Source organism: Anastrepha ludens, chromosome 2 (genome assembly GCF_028408465.1).
Source record: "Anastrepha ludens isolate Willacy chromosome 2, idAnaLude1.1, whole genome shotgun sequence".
In the NCBI taxonomy this organism is placed as follows: Eukaryota; Metazoa; Arthropoda; class Insecta; order Diptera; family Tephritidae; genus Anastrepha; species Anastrepha ludens.
In genome coordinates this window covers 168,968,265-168,987,674 of record NC_071498.1, presented here as the reverse complement: position 1 = coordinate 168,987,674, position 19,410 = coordinate 168,968,265, and the positions used below count along the sequence as shown (strand labels likewise).

Sequence of the window (19,410 nt, the reverse complement as noted above, 5' to 3'; positions counted from 1 at the left end):
CACAGGGACTTATTGACAAGTTTTGATACAGTGGCTCACAGCTTATATCGTGTGCCCGTTTATAAAAATAAAAAAGTTTAATATTTTTGTATAAACTTTATTTAGAAAAAAAACTTAAACGTACATTCAAAGATAAATTATTTCTTGTTACAAACATACATAAATAAACTTAAATTATTTCTTCTTAAGTAATATATTGACAGCAAAATCAAAATTATAAGTAAATCCACGTCACACCTTATTTCGTGTGCTTAACCAAACTAGAAAAAACATGACTTTTTTTTTTAATTTATTAAGTTTTTACTAATCTAATATTTTGTAGGGTAGCCTTTTTGTTTTAATACAGCTTTTAACCGGGATTGCATGGAGCTAACAAGTTTTCCAGTGTATTCAGGAGATATTTTCTCCCACTCCACTTGCAATGCTGTTTTTAGATCTTGTTTGTTGCTTATGTTATGTTTTCTAATTTTTTGATCCAGAATATTCCATAAATTCTCAATTACATTGAGATCAGGTGATTGTGCTAGCGTTTTTACCACATGAGGGCAATTCCATATAAGCCACCGTTGCACTAATTCCGACTTATGCTTCGGATCATTGTCCTGATAGAACCTGAACCTGTCCCGAATGCCTAATTTTTCAGCACTTTGTAGTAAATTATTTTTTAATAAATTCAAATAAACTGTTTTATCCATAATTTCGTCGATAAAAACCAAGTTTCCGACACCAGCTGTTGACATGCAGCCCCAAACCATTACATGGCCCCCACCGTGTTTTACTGTACCACGCAGATTCTTCGTTTCCAGCTCCGCGTTGCGCTTACGCCAAACGAAAGACTTTCCATCGGAACCAAAGAGGTTGAATTTGCTTTCGTCGGCGAAAATAACGTCATTCCAAAATGTTTGGTCTTTATTAACATGGTTTTCGGCAAACTCCACCCTTAATCTTCTGTTACGCTCATTAACAAACGGTTTGTTTCGAGCTGTACGACCATGGAAATCAGCTTTGCGCAGAATTCTTCTTATTGTTCCAGGATTACATGACTTACCAAGTACTTTTTCAACCTCTTTTGTCAAAGCTGGCGCACTAATTCGTGGGTCTTTTTTAATTTATCTTAATATCCACCTTTCATCAGCTTCTGTAAAAATTTCGTTTGGAGCTTGGCGGCCTTTGTCAACCACTCTTTTTTCACGAGAAAAGCGTTGAATAATGTACTGAACTGTGGAAGTACTTAAATTTACAATTTCAGCAATTTTTTTCTGCGACTTTCCATTTTTGTAATGCGTAATCACTAATTCGCGCCTTTCAATCGACGTACGACGACCCATCACGGTATTTTTAAATTAAGCTGGACAACAGACTACTTTCAATGTGTAAACTAAATATGGATATAATCTAATATACTATGCAAAACAAATTTCCTATAATTGCTAACCGGTTTACTGGCGCCGATAACGGTAAAAGTGAACACACGAAATAAGCTGTGACGTCAATTTACCTAGTATTCTGTCTTTGTTGTAAATATTCTACTAAAGCAGAAAAAATTTGAATGCATTTATACATGTTTGTAATTAGAAATAATTTATCTTTGATTGTGCGGTTTAAAGATTCAACGGGTTCGATAGTATTGATAGTTTTCCAGCCCTAAGTTCCAGATCGGACAAAATACTGTTACTGATTGTCTCGTGATTCAGCTCCAACAGCTACATAGTGAGGTATCCCAGTTAGGGAGCATATTATTTATTGGGCTCAGCAAGCAGTTCCTACTGTAGTGTTACCATAAGAACCACCTCTCCAGGCACGTCAGTAAACATCTGCAAGACTTGACTGACAACGTCCATGACTACACTTAAGAGTAGTGCGTTAAATAGGACTGGGTTTTCATTATTATCTACAGAGGTATAGTAAATTTTTTACTTTTAGCCGGTTTTATGGATGTTGTTGTAGCAGTAATATGAAACCCTGTCAGTGCAAAGTAAATCACCGGTTGTCTTGGTCTAGCTCATCTAACGGTAGGCCCAGGATACTTGCTGCTTCGACAATTTGGACCCAGAGGAAAAGGTAGTTAGTATAGTGCGGGGTGCCTTCACATGCTGCACATATGTATATTTGGTATGTCGGGTTAATTCTGGATAGGTAGGAGTAGCTGGAGCTCTTCGTCTGCTGTGTGTGGTGGTTGGACTACGATTATGGCATTCGCGGGTCGGGAGCTTGAGAAGGTGTTAAGGGTCTCCCGATGAATGTCGTTTATTGTCTGTCTAAATACTTTCCTGTTCAGTTGTTGTCGATTCGTTTTGTTCTGGATCTCGTCGGCGTAGTTGAAGAGGTGCCTCGTGACGTGCCTGGGATGCGGCACTGGCTCAAGCTGGTGTCTACATGAATGAAACCTGCGGTAGCTAGCACCCTAGTTTGTTGTGCTCCTTTACAGGCAGCATCTGAGCCGTCTCGTTATGTAGGTGTTGTAGAGGCGACATCAGGAGACATCCCGTCGCTGTCGAAATAGCAGTGTTTTGGAATGTCTGAAGCTTTGTGCACTGCGTGTCATTAGTTCCAAGCGACCAGACAGGCGCAGCAAAGTTTAGCTCCGGCCGGCCAATTGTCTTAAATGTCGACAAAAACATTTATATGTCTTGGCCTCAAGTATTTCCGGCTAGCGATTTGAAGACCTTGTTGCGATTTTGGACTTTAGTGGCCATTGCGGTTGTGTGCGCAGAGAAGGAGAGCAAAGTGTCGAAGGTTACTCCCAAAATGTTGGGGTTGTTTACAGTCGGAATTGGTGTGTCTTCGACTTTAGTCTCCTCTGCCCAGGTAGTAAAGAGGGTCGCCGTGGACTTGGTGGGGGAAAGTTGTAGACTCCTCGCAGTGTAAAAGCGAGAAAGATTGGTTAGGGTATGGTTCACTTTGGAGCACAGGCCATTAATGTCATTGCCCGACGCCATTATCGTGCAATCGTCAGCGTAGGAGACTCCCTCTGGTGGCTGGAGAGCTTCGATATATAGAAGTTAAAAAGCAAGGGTGAAAGGAACAACTTGCTTTATCTTCCGCTATTTAGAGATTTGGTCTCGAAAGATCACTAACGAGTGTCGACCACTCAGATAGTTAGCGGACCACCTCTCCAGCCTTTGCGGGAGTGTCGATTGTATAATATCATCTAGTAGCGTGGAATGGCTGACTGCGTCGACAGCCTTCTTCAGGTCCAGCGCTACTAGGATAGTTATCTCGTAAGGGCGGTTGCGGCTAAGCACGCGGGTTATAAGATTGTTTATGGCGGTGAGTGCTGTGGTGGTACGAGTACTGTGCACTCGTCGGAAGCCATGCTGAGGTGGGGCTGGGGTCAGGTGTTTTTTGTAGAGTGGGAGTAGGAGAGCTTCAAGTGTCTTCACTACTGGGGAAAGGAGAGTTATCGACGGATAAGATTCCCCTTGGTTGGTGGGTTTCCCAGGTTTCAGTAGTGGGACCACTCTCCCTGCTTTCCACTTGTCAGGGATAATTAGAGTGGCTAAGGACAGATTGAAGACCCTTGTGAGGTACCCTACTCCCAATGGAGGTTTTTTAGCATCAGAATGTTAAGTCCGTCAGGGCCAATGGCTTTTGATGATTTTGCTTTATTGATGGCCCCCTGAACCTCATCGCTGCGGAAAGTAAGTGGCACACTGTCGTTCGTCAGTTTGTGCAGCCGTCTGCCACGAAGCTTGGTTCTGTCGACCGGGGGATGCAGTGTAAAAAGTCGGCTATGATAGAATCTCTTCGGGTCCGACGAAATACAACCGTTGATGGTGATTGCCACCTTCTCGTTATGCTTCGTCGGGTTCGACAGGGACCTAACGGTGGACCAGAGCTTATTCACACCAGTGGTGAAATTGCAGGTCTTGACTCGTCGGAAGCCATGCTGATATGGCTGGAGCCAGGTGTTTTGTGTAGAGTGGTAGTAGGAGGGCTTCAATAGTCTTCACTACTGGGAAAAGGGGAGCTATCGGCCGATATCGGCCAGTTTCTTCCAGTTTATTAAAACAATATATCATTTGATTATTGGGTATGGGAATAAGTTTCCGTCCTTTTTTAACCAAAGTTACGAATTATTTAAAAAATTAAATAATACTGGCCATTGGAAGCTACAACTTTACTCCATCTTGTAGGCAGAGTACGGATTCCTCTGACGAAAAATTCGAATTCTTTTGACTTGATCCATTTATTGCGCCTGTCGGAAGAATATACCGCTCTCCAATAATGGCTGACTGCATTGATCGGAACAGATGGTAATCCGAAGGTGCAATGATGTCTAGGGAATACGGCGGATGGGGCAAGATTTCTCAATTCAGTCCCTCTAAATGTATCTGCACCGCATGACCAACGTGTGGCCTGGCGTTGTCATGCAGCCAAATCGGTTTGTCGTGTCTACCCGACCATTCCGGCTGATTTTTTTTTGAGAGCTCGATTCAAACGCATAAGCCGCAGTCGGTAACGATCGTAAGTGATGGTTTCAGATGAAGGAGTTCATAATAGATGCCACGCTTCTGATCGCACCTGATGCACAACATAACCTTTGAAGCGTGAATATTTATTTTCGCTGTCGATGGACTTGGTTTACCTGGCAGGCTCTAACTTTTTCGACCCTTAAGATTATTATAATAGATCCATTTTTCATGCTATTGTTGTTATTGCAGCATAAATATTCCCCATACATATACGGGGAATGCTGCTGAAGTGACAGTCCTTGGCCGGATATAAATGCGGGTCGTTCCGCTTACGTAGAACCGACTGTCGTGGGAACGATCCATTTTTCATCGAAAGTGACGATGCGATGCAGAGAACCTTTTCTTTTCTGCCGTTCAAGAAGCATCTCTCACGTCACCAAACGTCTCTCGATATCCTTCCCCTACATTTGATGTGGCACGCAGTTACCTGCTTTCTGGACCATTCCCATCGCGTGCAAACGTTTACCGACGGTTGATCTCTCAACAACCAACTCTTTAGACATATCATCAAGGGTTCGACATGCGTCTTCATCCAATAATTGTTGTAGTTGAGTATCTTCGAATTTCTTTGGTGTCCCTTCGCTCGTTCGATCTTTATCGCTCACGTCGAAATTGCCACTTTGGACGCGTCAAAAACACTCTTTACAAGTTGTGTTTGATGGAGCCTTATTACCGTAAATATTGATCAATATACGATACGTTTCAACTGCACTTTTCTTTAAAAGGTAACAATGAAGCAGAACTTCCCGCAAATGCTGTGTTTTCGGGTCGAACGAACGAAAACATTTTTGATGCCAGATAAAAAAGGATCTTTACGCTTCTCTTACAACTTCAAATCACCAGTAGAGTACTAGAGCGAACAGAAAAATAGTATCACCAGCGTTCACACGACAGTCGATTCTACGTTACCGGAACGACCCGGATTTATATCCGGCCAAGGACTGTCACTTCAGCAGCATTCCCCATATTTGTATGGAGAATGTTTATGTTGCTACAGCAACAACATACCTCTTTTACGAGGGCGGAAACTTATGCCCATATCAATATTTTTTTAATATTTCAAAAGAATTTGCTGATTATTTTGAAGTTTCTTTACAGAAATTCGATAAAAATGCATATACAGTGTTGGAAAAAATAATAGAAACGACAATCACTCCATATTTCATATAAAATTTTTAGTTTGTAAGTATGTACCTATTTATGCAGATACACACTATGTAATACTGTTTGATAACGGTACTTTATTTTGTCTTGTTTTTATGTGCATAATCGCAAATATTTAGGCTCAGTATTCTTTTTGGTGCAGAACCGCGTGTTTTAGTTGGAAAAAAAAAAATAGAAGCGTTTCGGAAAAATTTGAATAGCTACAGTTAAAATTAATAGCATACTGTTATTTTTAAACTGTTTGATATTTTGTTGGAAAAGTATGTAAAAAATTATATTTATTATTGTCTTGTTCATAAAATATTTCTTATCTTATGAATATTGCATTCAGAATGGGACGTGGTAAACACTGTACTGTTAATGAAAGAGAAATTATAAAAAAACTAAAAAGTGATGGCCTTTCTATGTCACGGATTGCCGATTTAATGAAATGCTCAAAAAAAAAGGTGTTTTCTGCGATTAATTTTAAAATTACAGAGGAAAAACGGGGACGAAAGCGCGCAACATCAAAGAAGTTTGACCAACTGCTTAACGAGAATCGAAAAAAAAACATTTTTATCCTCAGAAGAATTGAAAAATGTTTTACAAGCGCCAGTAAGCAGTTGAACAATCCGAAATAGATTAATATCTGGGGGATTAAAGGCCTATAGTGAAAGAAAAGTACCATACCTTAGCAGAAAAAACATAACCTGCAGATTACAAATATTTTAAATATTTAATATTAAATAAATATTAAATATTTTAAATAATGTTATGCTTCCATATGCCAAAGAAGAAATGCCATTGATTTGGGAGTTTCAACAAGATAACGACCCAAAAACACTCCTCTAAACTGGCGAAGAAGTGGTTCCAGGATAACAATGTAAAGTTAGTAGAATGGCCTTCACAATTCCTGGACTTGAATCCAATAGAGCACCTTTGGGGCATTCTGAAGAAGAGAATTGCCGCCTATAAGGCCAAAAATAAAGCAGATTTGTGGGGAAAAAGTCCAGGCAGAATGGTTTAGTATAAACCCATCAGTTTGTGCCAAGTTAGTGGACTCAATGAGCCGGCGTAGCACCGCAGTCATTAAAGCCCAGGGTGCAACAACCAAATATTAATTTGTTTACAATTTTAAAAGTTTTGTTTAATTATCTTAAAGAAAAATACTTATGTTTATTAGCTTTAAGGACGTCGTTTCTATTATTTTTTCCAAGGACAATAAAATGAACTTCATGATTTCTTTTGTACAAAAATGTAGCAAGAGTTCAGTACCTCTATTTTTATATATAAAACTGTTTCTTTATAAAAAGATATGAACTTCAACAGCAAAAATTATTTTGCAAGAAATATACCCAAAAGAAAGAAAAATTCACATCGTTTCTATTATTTTTTCCAACACTGTATTTTATCATTAAAGAAATAAAGAACACTTATAATTATCTAAATTTTTTCATAAAGCGTAACATCTTTTAGGTTTTTACAAAATCCTCCCACTTAACTTCCATTAACTTATTACTCAAGTACAAAGAAATATTCCACAAATTTTTATTTATGACAACAGTGTTGTCATTCGGCGTACAAACTGTTAAATTTAACGCAGTGAATAAAGGTTACCTCATATTATCGTTACATTTTCAATAAATGCGTTTCTTACAGGCCTTTGGTGCATCCGTTAATGACTGCGTCTACCGATGCATTGTATCCCGTTAACAATCCATTGCTGACCGTAAACCAAATTCCCAATGTTCCATTAGGGAGTCAGCAAAATGTACTCTATGAAATGTTCAATTTAAATTTGGGCATGAATAATCTTCAATTTCAACAGAATTGGCAAAATCAAAATCGCATTATGAATGGACTCCAACAACACCCATACCAACAGCATGGGCAGAGCAATAGTAAGGTTTCACCGCAGAATGCCAATAAAGTGCAGAAATCCAAAGAGCCTACTGCCACTGTACCAGTAGCTGAGTTGCCCAAGACCAACAGCCGCGTCATATTGACTGGTTTACGTACGCCAAATCGTTGCTACATACGCGCTCTGAGTTCAGAAGAAGACGATGACTACCTATTGAATGCACGCAAAATCGATAGTTACGGCAAGAACGCAGCGCCGCTTAGTAAAATACCCAAAGCGCTCAGTTATGCCATAGCGCCACTTCAGGGCATCATGTACCGGGTGCAGGTGCAAATAGTACGTAACCCCGACAACATTCGCGTGCTTTTCATCGACCGCGGTATACTTGCCACGCGGCGTCTGAGCGAATTGCGCGAAATTAACGACGAAATTCTATCACTGAAACAACATACATGCCTGATACCGTTACGCAATGTTTCCAATTATGTACTGAATGAAAAATTAGCGAAACAATTTAATTCATTCGAAAATTTAGAATTTCAAATCAAATATGATCGCGTGGAAGATGGTGTAGAACTTTTATATTGGCAAACAGGAAAATCACTAAATGACGAAATTGAGCAATTGTGCAAAGTGGAGGGTGCTCAAGTTTGGGCAGATTCTATGCGCTCGAAACAAGAAAACGAGAAAAAGAATAAGAAGAATGAAAAGAATGCAAATTCCGAAGAAACGAAAAACAAAAAATGTGAACCCCAAAATTCAGTTGGCAAGGTCGTAAGTGCGGCTAGTGAACACGACGATCAATTTTATGCCACAAATGCAAGTACACAAAACTCCACTGTGAATTCGCAGACAAGCATGGGACAGGAACAGTCAAAGCAGCCGAAAAATGATGTAAGGGAGCAGAACAAGGAGGAAGAAGTAAATGCGAAAGTTAAAGTTGTAAAAACCGTGGAAAAACCAGAAGAACCTACGATGATTGCCGTAAGTGGGGGAAAATTTAATTTAAAAAATGTAATACTCTAGATTCCTCTACTTGCAGCCATTCCAGACGCACTATTTCAAAGTAGGTTGTCCACCATTCAAGGCCATTGTACTCGATGTTTCCTGCTTGGAAATTGGATATATTGGTTGTATCGATCAAAATGATTTGTCCTGCCTACAGACAGTTCATCAGCAGCTGAGTTCAATTGATGTGTCTGACAAGCCGTATGAGCCCAAGTGAGTATCGAACAAGTTTTAAGATATCCAAAGGATCGACCCTTTGAATTTAGCAGCAAACTATAAGTATATTAATAATTTTAAATAAAACAATAATAATAATTGGCGCATACACTTACATATGTTAGATGTTTGGCCGAGCTCCTCCTCCTATTTGTTCCTATTTGATGTTGTTCCACAAATGAAGGGATCCACAGTTTTAAGCCGACTCCGAGCGGTCAATGCTTTTTATTAGGAGCTTTTTTTATTATTTTATTATTTATTTTAGATTTGCGTGAAGCCTGTACATATAGTTATCACTATTCAGTGCTGTCTAAAGATCAAAGAAAAATTATAAAAACTAAATAAAAATTTATAAAAACTGACGTTGAAAGAGAATGTCGCGGTTACAATGAAATATTTATTGTTGTACATGTTAATACATCCCAAGATCTTTTGAGAATTGTTTTTGTTGGAGCTTTCTAGCACACTTACATACTTAACCCTTTGGGGACGCGTCTCGGCATATAACCGCCCAAGTCGTTTTACCTTTCCGGACGCGTGTCGGCATATAGCCACCCAAATTAGTTCGTAGCTGCAAGGCTCGCGACGTCTGTCGTTCTGAGCTATAAGATTCGCATAGGTATAGTAAAAGAGTAACATTTTCATTCAAAGACATTCGGGGCCATTAGCGACGAAGTCTTATCTTTCTTATAATGTAAACTTACGATGTGAGACGACGGTAGAGTCAGAACGAATTTCACAGCAGGCTTTTTATATATTTTATCCTATGCACGAAGGCTAAGCGATCTAGAGATGATACGTTAGATAGAGGCAGTTCTGACGAATGTTATTAGGTGCACAACTAAGTTCTCGCTGTTTTTTTTTTTATGAAAATACAACTTTATATGGTATAAAATGGTTACAAGTGAATCATTGAAAGTATTGCCCATCGCTGACTACTACTTTTCCCTCATCTTTCTGGTAGATCTCGTATACTGTCACGGTAAAAGTGTTCATCTTTTGAGGCTATCCACAGATCGAGCCATATTTTGATGACTTCATATGAAAGGGAGCTGGTCAGCTAGACCATGTGCCATCGATCGGAACAGGTGATAATCGGACGGCGCAATATCTGGAGAATACGGCGGGTAGGGTAGGATTTCCCATTTCAGTGTTTCCAGGTAGGTTTTAACGGGTTTGGCAACGTGCGGCCGAGCGTTGTCATGCTGTAGAATCACTTTTTCATGCCTCCCCGCATATTGCGGCCGCTTCTCGTGCAGTGCTTGGCTCAATCGCATCAATTGAAGTCGATACCGATCCCCAGTGATGGTTTCGCTTGGTGTTAACAGTTCATAATAAATAACACCAACTTGGTCACACCAAATACATAGCATAACCTTCGCAGCGTGAATATTCAGCCGAGGCGACGACGTAGAAGTATGACCGGGCAGTTTCCATGACTTTCTTTTCTTTGGCGCTGATCTATCTCCATGGCCGTCTCCGGTTCCTGGAGACCATCGTTGCACTTTTCATGGGACCGACAGTAATGAAGTTAAAAGATAAATGCAACCTGAATGAATGTGGTCAAATATACTTTTAATGAGCCTTATTGAAGCATTCTAAGCTAAAGTGTGTGTAACACCTTTGTTTGTTAAATTATTGGCTTTCTTAGACCCAAATAATCCTGTATTTGCATCATAACAACCAGAATAATATTTTCGAACTTTACGGATGTGCCCTTCCTTTTCTTGTAATTTATGAAAGATTTTTTTCTTCCGCAACTGGAATTTGTTCATCTACTCGCTGTGTCAATGGTCACCCGTAACTGAAATTTTTTTTCGGTTACTTCTTGAAAGAGGGATGTGGGATTTGATCGCTGATAATATTACATTATTGCATACTTAGAAAGCGACCGCTGAAATATCGGCGCCTTGCTCAACATATCAACCGCATAATCTAAGTACTAGCAGGAATCTCCTTTTTCTTTCAGACAAAGTCACTTTCACTATTCAATTCCGATAATTATGATGTTATATTTGACTATTTGCTTCATAGAAACTAGTAGGTGATGCATTTTAAATTAACAAACAACAGAAACTAAATACCAGAACTGCGTTCCATTCACCAAGGATGTAATGTGGAAACCGATTCTCCCAAAAACTGACGGATAATGATTCATCTTCTTCTTCATAGCATCAGAGTCCTTGGTGAATCATTGCTTCATTCATAACCTTGTCCCATCTCACTTTATCTAAGGCTACCGCCTTCCACTGCCGCACGTTCAGCTTTGCAAGGTCATCTTCAACGTCTTCGAGCCATTTCTTTCTAGGGGCGTCCTCCTCTTCGGCCTTCAACAGGACGTAGTTCAACAGCCTTTCGAGTTGTTCTCTCCTTCGGCATTTTGAACACGTGTTCGTCCGTGCCATCTTTTCCTCTGAAATTTTATAAATCTTATCCCAGTTTCGTGTTTTGTTTAATTCAACAGGTACCGTCTTGCAATCTTACAGGTCCATATATTTTCTTTCAAATACCATTAGCTGAGTAGTGTCAGTAGTTTTAGCGTCGACAGTTCGTAACCATAGGTAAATACGGGGCAGATCAAGGTTTTGTATATCCTTAAGGGGTTAGGGTTAGTTAGAGGCCCGATTTCAATTGCTTTATTTTACAAAAATAAAACCATAACATTAATACAAGGTGGCGCAAAAGTAACCTTGCGATGTTTTTTGACTGTAATTTAAAAAAAAATGAAAAACTTTGATTCTTCTTGTGGATTATTTTTATTTGGTTTTTTAATTTTTTTTACATCAAGTCGAGAATATGATGTCATGTAAATGGCCGCCGCCACAGTTGATTGCCATTTGAGCCCTTTTTATGGCATTTTCCATCACTTTGGCCAAAACTTCCGGCGATAGGTCCTCACATTCTTGACGGATATTGTCTTTAAGAGCTGCAAGAGTCTGAGGCTTGTTGACATAAACCCGCGACTTCTAAAAGCCCCACAAAAAGGAGTCTGGAGCGGTCAAATCAGGCGATCTTGCTGGCCAGTGCAAATCGCCAAAACGGGAGATTAGGCGTCCGGGAAATGCATCCTTCAGCATATCGGTTGTGGCACGTGCAGTGTGTGCCGTTGCACCGTCCTGTTGGAAACACATGTTTTCCAATCCCAATTCATCAAGTTGCGGCAAAAAGAACTCGTTGATCATTGCTCTGTAGCGCTCACCATTCACAGTAACCGTTTGGCCCGCGACGTCTTCGAAGAAAAAAGGTCCGATGACTCCTCCAGCGAAAACAGCACACCAAACAGTGACTTTGAGCGGGTGTAATGGCTCTTCGTGGGTAACACGCGGATTTGCAGTGCCCCAGAAGCGTAAATTTTGCTTATTTACGTACCCGCTAAGATGGAAATGGGCCTCACCACTCATGATTATTTTTGATGAAAAATCATCTTCCTCTTGGTGGTGATTAAGGATGGCTTGAGCGTATGTTAGACGCGATTGGCGATCAGCAGCTAACAGCTGATGCACCGTCTGGACTTTGTACGGAAACATCTTCAAATCTTGTACCAAAATTCGCTGTCGACTGATACCCATTTGCGTGGCACGTCGTCTGGTCGATATCGACGGCGCTTCCATGACATCCTCGGCTACAGCAGCAATATTCTCTGCAGAACGGCTACTCCGGGGTCTGCCACGCCTGGCAGCATCTCGTGTTGTGCCAGTCTCTTCGAGGCGAGCGGCTAAACGTCGCAGTGTTTCACCGACCGATTATTGGTCAAATAAATAGTCAGCGATATTCCGCGTTCTGGAGCAGTGTAGCGTAACATTGTTTATTAACGTGTATTTCGCATGTGTTTACTACACAAATGTCAAAACAGAACTCACATTAGGGGCCAATCGCAAAATTTATGGCATTTTCTGATAGGAGGATTACTTTAGCGCCACCTGTTACATCCTGTTTCGACTTGACTTTAGCAAAATTTAAAAAAAATTAATAATTGTAAAAGTTATCGCTGTTTGTGTGGAGCCAGTTTCTCCACAATTCCCGTGCGGTGATCATCACAAGTCCTTGGAGATTCATCTAAAATCAAGCGGACAAGAGAAATTAGTTTTATTAAAAGATAATCTTGTGCCTGATCGAAGTTTTTTTTTTTTCAAAATTAACAATGTGGCGTCCTCAGGAAATATTTTTCAGATTTTCGCGAAAAAAAAAACCAACAATTAATTGTAAAAAAAAAATCGAAACTTTTGAAAAAAAAAATCGTTCGATCAGGCACGAGTTTTTTATGTTTTTCAAAAGCAGTATAAATTTTATTGAAATCTACCAAGCGGTAGTTGTAAGTTACAGCGATCACCAGCTCAAAAAACATAGTTTTCAGAAAAACGTATTTAAAGTTTTGCTATCGATTTATGTAGTTATACGAATTATTTAATTACTTACACTGTGTGATCTATTCCTGGGCCATATAATAGTTCTTCAGCCGTCATAGCACCTTTCAAAATATCGATTTGCTGTTGCCTACGTAGCATCCTACCTTCACGAGTGTTATCGTTAGCGCGCTTATCTGTCACTTTTATACGTGCAGCTGCTAGTTACTTGCTCTCGAACACTCCGGAGCGCCCAAGCGCCATTTGTTAATTGTTGAATAACTCGAAAAGTATTTGTCAGATTCACTTAAAATTATCACACAAGATTTTTTGAAAATTCTGACTACCCCTAACCCCTTAACTTTTGCTCGTGATATAATAATTTAGACTTAAGCAGCTTCGAATTAGAAAAGTAAGACTTATTTGCTACTAAAACTCTATCATTTATAGCCAATGATGTAGCCTTATTGACTGATATTTTACGAGGGGTGCCTTTTATATGTCAGGATTTGGCAACCCTGGTGTTGCAATCTGGCAACTGACAGCTGTATCGCAAAGTTTGACATTTTTTGGCTTTTACGTACTTGGAACGTTTTGAAATATCAGCGCTATTTGTGTTGTTTACAGTAACTTAAAAGATTCATCTCGGTTAAATCGTGAACATTTTCGTGCGATTATTTTTTACAACTTTCGACGTGAATTAACTCAGCAACATTACATGGATGAACTTTTAATTCATTTTTTGGCGATGAAGCTCCATCAAGGACCAGTGTTTATCGATGGTATGGTGAATTCAATCGTGGTCGTAGTTCACTCCAAGACGAATTTCCTGAAGGTCGTTCAAAATCAGTTGTTGTTCCGAAAACCATTGATGCTGTGCGCGAACTGATATTGCAAGATCGTCATGTGACCTATCGTGAGATTGAGGCAATCTTAAGCATTAGTGGGACATACATTCAATATTGCATAAACATTTGACTGTCAAAAAAATTGGTTCGCGTTGGAACCCACACAATTTATCAATCGCTCAAAAAAGGCTCGTGTCGATTGGTCGAAGCAAATGCTCAAAAAATACGATCACGTCTATGACATCGTGACAGGTGATGAATCATGGATTTACGCGTATGAGCCCGAAAATAAACAGCAGTCGACTGTATGGGTGTTTCAAGATGACCCAAATCCAACAAAAGTTGTTCGCGCACGAAGCATTTCCAAGCAAATGGTCGCCTGTTTTTTCGGAGAAACTGGACATTTCGCAACCGTACCACTAGAACAACGCAGAACAGTAAATTCTGAGTGGTACACAACCATTTGTTTGCCAGTTGTCTTCCAAGAAATTAAGAAAACCAATCGCCAAAAACGGATCACTCTTCACCAGGACAATGCGAGCTCTCACACATTGGTTCAAACAATTGCATTTTTGAGCACCCAAAACATCGAATTAATGGGTCATCCGCCGTATAGTCCTGACTTGGCACCGAATGACTTCTGTTTATTCCCGTACGTAAAAAACAAACTGAGAGGTCAACGTTTTTCGATACCTGAAGAAGCGGTTGCGGCATTCAGAATGCATGTTTTGGAGGTACCTCATTCAGAGTGGCAAAAGTGCTTCGAGAATTGGTTCAAACGCATGCAAAAGTGTATAGATTTTCATGGAGAATATTTTGAAAAACAATAAAGTGATTTTCGATGATTAAAATTTGTTTTTGTTCTCTAATCCCGACATATAAAAGGCACCCCTCGTAATACCCAAATATGTAAATTCTAGTCATAGTCATAGTCTCCGATCAGCAGTCATAATGCCTTAAACCGGAGCTTGATCGGACCGTAAACTTCGTTTTCTCTGTGTTAATTCTTAGCTCAGTATTTCGTATTATTTTTTTCTAGTTTTATAAACGCACTCTTTAATTCACTTCTGCCTTTCGCCATAATTAATATATTATCTACATATGCACAAAGCTGGAACGGCTTGTTGTATATAGTCCCATTTTCTATTTATTTCGGTTATTGCTGCGTGTAGGACTAGGTGAATTATCAATATTAATAAAGCGTCTCCCTGTTTAATACCCGATATAATGGAAATGACTCTGCAAAACTTGAATTTATACCTCTAACACATGGCCTGAAAAGTCCTGGGCCTAACACATAGATGGCACTAGTTTGATGGCATTCGCCTCTTTTTTAATTAGTACCAACCTTAGAAAGACAACTGCTAAAATTTAAAAGTATTTTATTCATTGGTTCGAAAGTTATTGTGCTAAGAGTGACGCTACTTTTGCTTTTTCCAAATAATGGATGAAAAATAATTTCGTATTTTCGCTTCTTGATGGGGAAAAATACCGTTCAAGGCAGTAGTCTGCTTTACAGGCTTCAAAAAATCGATTTTTTTGTTTTGTTTTAAATCTCTTCCAAAACTATCCAAGAATATGTCTTTAAAATTCCAGAGGCCAATTCGACATATTTTCGAAGCTAGAGCAGTTTTGGTGGCCGAGCGTCGAGCAGGTGCGAAGGCAGACCGAAAACTTTAAAGCGCGTTTTCTCGAGTTTTCATTTTCACAAGTGTTAGAAAACGGTGCCGGCGATAGCAAAAAGAATATATGTTCGATCGAAAAAAACCAAAGTGATCTAGCTTCAGTATTAAATTATCTTCTATTTGAACTAAAAAAGTTGGACAAAAGTATTATTTAAACTACTTGTTTTGCAACTTAAAGTCAATTTTTTTTCTTAAAAAAGTGAATTTTTTTTTCAAACTTCGAAAAAATTTGGAATTTTATAACTTCTTCGGTATTTTTTTAGTTCATAAAGAAAAGAAACTTATAAAAATTAAAAAAAAATTTGGTTCGACTGTTTCAGATGCATCGCACGACCTCCATCACCGGCACCGATTTACAAGTGCAGACTCCAGGCGCTCCAGAAAAATACTTACAACTTTAAAAAATTTCAATATTTTTTTAAAATAAATATTGTTTTTTAAACCTTAAATATAGTACACTATCGTCTTAAAATTCCGTTTACCGCAATCATTTCCTTCCCTTTCAAAAAAAATTGCTAAAAAAACGCTTTTTTTCGGCTTCTAAAGCAGACTACTGCCTCAAGCGAAGCAATGGGTTGAAAAGTGTTATGGGAACTCTGCTCCATCACAAACAACAACAAAACGATGGTTTGCTGACTTCAAACGTGGCCGTAGAGACACCGATGATGCACAACGCAGTGGACGTCCAAATGAGGCGGTAACACCAGAAAACATCTAAAGAATCCACTAAATTGATTTGAATGGTCGAAAAGTGAAGTTGCGTGAGTTAGCTGACATCGTGAAGATATCAAAAGAAAGGGTTGCATGAGCATTTGACTATGAGAAAGCTCTGTTAAAAGTGGGTGCCGTGTTTGCTCACTGTTGACCAAAAACAAGACAACGGACCGAGTCAAAAATCACTCAAAACAATGACAAAACTGCATGAATTGAACTTCGAATTGCTCACACACACACACCGTATTCGTCAGATTTGGCTCCCAGCGACTACTGGCAGACTACGCAGACCTATAAAAACTGATGGCTCTATTGAAGAGGTTATCGCTGCAAAACTCAGGCCTATTTTGAGGCAAAAGATAAATCTTTCTACAAAAAGGTTATTAAAATGTTAGAGCGGCGCTGGAATGATAGCGTTGTTCTTGATGAAAATTACGTTGAAAAATGAAGCTAATTTTGAACAAAAAAAACGTGTTTTTTGTTTGGTTAGGCCCTGGACTTTTCAGCCCATGTGTTATTTCATTTGTGGAGAAGAAGTTATTTTTGGTTTATTATTTATTAGTTTACTTAACCATATATGAACACTTTGTTTTTCAGAATGGATGAATATTGCATTGCCAAGTTCGAGGATATGTGGTATCGTGCCCAAGTAACTGACATACCCGACAAGTCGCACTACACTGTGATGTACATTGATTTTACAAATGAAGCCACTTTGACTAGCGCCGATATACGTCATTACCCGGCAGACGTGACGAATGCGTGCAAAACTAATTTATGTTTAATTGATGGTAAAGAAAAAACTCGTTAATATGAAATAAAACTTTAATTGATAAAAATTTTTTTCACCCATACAGGATTGCCCTCCAACTTCAGTGATGCACTCACAAAATTTCTAAATGAAGAAATTAGTATTCAAAGCTCCATCACCATCGATAGCGTGAACAAGATCGATGAACAAGTCGTTATTATTGAATGTAAGAGTCTACTAGAGAAAATACGCAAAAATAATTTGCTTACTTAAATTAAAAAAAACAAAAACAAAAAACGCAATCGCTAAGTCGATATCAGCTCTGTGAGGCCTGAGTAATAATTTAAAAACAAAAAAAACGCTTAAGCCTTGCAGCAAAACTAAAACCACTCCGTTTGAAATGAAAATGACCAAAAAAATCTAAACAGTTATCATTTAAAATATATTCTTGTGGGAGCTACTATAGTGTCTACCAGATAAAAAGCTTCAGCATGACTAAAATTCATGACATGACTAAAATGAATTTCCTTCCTTCTGCCAGTCACCAGATTTGGCAGCTGTTGCTGGAAGGAATTTACACAGGCAGTCAATACAATTGATTGCCATAATAAGTGATTTTATATGATGACTAACTCCAAGTTTTTGAAGCTGCCAAAGATGTAACCACTTTGGACACACATATTCTGTTTATTTCGCATTGATTGGATAACTTCATCATTTATGGATGTTTAATCCTATTCATATTACATGCGTATATCATGACATATTAGACGCAGGACCTTTACATAGAGGTCCGAGAATTTTATTTTGACCGAACGCCTGTTTTAAGTTCGTGTAATCTTTTTAACAGCTAAACAAATTCTCATCTCTGTAAAACGAGATAATTGTCGACGTGATTTTAATAACAAAATGTGGCTGAACCTCAGTTCTAGTTTGCTTTTTATGATTTCTGATTTTTCTATTTTCTGATTTTTTTTTTACCCGGTATTCCCTTTACCATTATCGGCTTTGTAAGCTGAATTCGTATTCGGCAAATGATTGGCGTAAACGTTAGAATGTATGCCACAAAATATTTATATCACTCTATGATATTACAAAAACTACGTATTTTGCAACAATTACCCCATATTGACAAGTGTTCTTGTAATGTTGTAATGTCTATTTTAAGTATTAATGAATATTACAAATTCGAAATGCAATTGTAGCTGGCTCATAAAATTCTGCATAGATTCCTTAACTGACAATACTAGTCATTTCTAGCAGGTAGCATGCACCAATGTGTGTTCATGGTGAAAATAATGTTTGTGTTGAATATGGTGAAATTTATTATTATACAAGAAAAAAATCGTTGGACTCAAATTATTTTGTATTGCGCTGCATGTTTTTTACATAAGGATTACACTTTTTTCGTTTAAATTTTCAATACAGTTTTATATATTATTTTAAATGCCTGTATACCGGGTTGTAAAGAAATCATTGTATGCCAGAATGTAAACTTGAGTATCAGTTTCAATAATGAATAATAAAATTTGTGACTTATTGGACTATATAAAAAGTGTTAAACAGTGTGTGACATGAGAATTTCCTCGTATCGTCAAGTTCATGCTTTCCCTTTTGTTCTTTTCCTCCCGAACATGTATGGTAGTGAGTAATTCCAGTTATTTTCTTGACCATGGCATAGGCGTAATCAAGGCGAATTCATTAAAACAACATTTTGTACTTTAGAATGTCATGTCAAAGTAGTAAACATAGCATGAATTCGTCTTGTTTCATTCTAAACATGGCGAAAGAACAGAAAAAAAACAATAAATCTGCTAATTTACCGATACCTCTTAAGAATGATAGAATAACGATTGCGCCTTCCGAATTCGCCGTGTCGTAAGAGCGGATGAATAAACAAGCAAAAGGAAGGGGATTTACTTGTTTGGGAGGAAGAAGAGTAGGCGAAAGCAATGGAAACAATCAAACACAAGAAATTATACGCATACACACACATATATATATTTTCCTGCCACGGCGTCTTCCGCATAAAAACGCAAACAAACAATTTGAAGCCTTTGCATTAATTTGTGCTTTCACGATTTAACACACAGCACGTCGTTTTCATTAGTTTGATTAGTTTAAGGGGTTATACGCAGTTATGAAGCAAATAAAAGACGGGTTGTCAAGGATTTATCCTGAAGAAACTTCAGAATATTTTAATTTGAAAATTTTTGGCGGTTATAAAAGCATCCTTCAAGAACGTAAAAAAATTTTTTATTTATGAAAATGTTGATTATAGAGCGCGCTGCAGGCGATTTCTGGAACCTCCTTTAAAAAAAGACGATTTACGGTTTACATCGTAACTCAGGATTGGATTATCTGAA

The 19,410-nt window shown here is 38.5% G+C and overlaps 1 protein-coding gene across 1 annotated transcript in view; it reads left to right on the top strand.

Annotated features, from left to right (window-relative positions):
* The window catches only part of LOC128855822 (uncharacterized), a 28,374-nt gene extending 9,248 nt beyond the window's left edge, over nucleotides 1–19,126 (top strand). The window contains exons 4-7 of the mRNA XM_054091022.1: nucleotides 7,278–8,463; nucleotides 8,522–8,700; nucleotides 16,891–17,084; nucleotides 17,151–19,126. Coding sequence (XP_053946997.1) covers nucleotides 7,278–8,463; nucleotides 8,522–8,700; nucleotides 16,891–17,084; nucleotides 17,151–17,317 — 1,726 coding nt within the window. The 3' untranslated portion in view covers nucleotides 17,318–19,126. The remainder of the gene's footprint in view (nucleotides 1–7,277; nucleotides 8,464–8,521; nucleotides 8,701–16,890; nucleotides 17,085–17,150) is intronic.
* The last annotated feature ends 284 nt before the right edge of the window (nucleotides 19,127–19,410 follow it).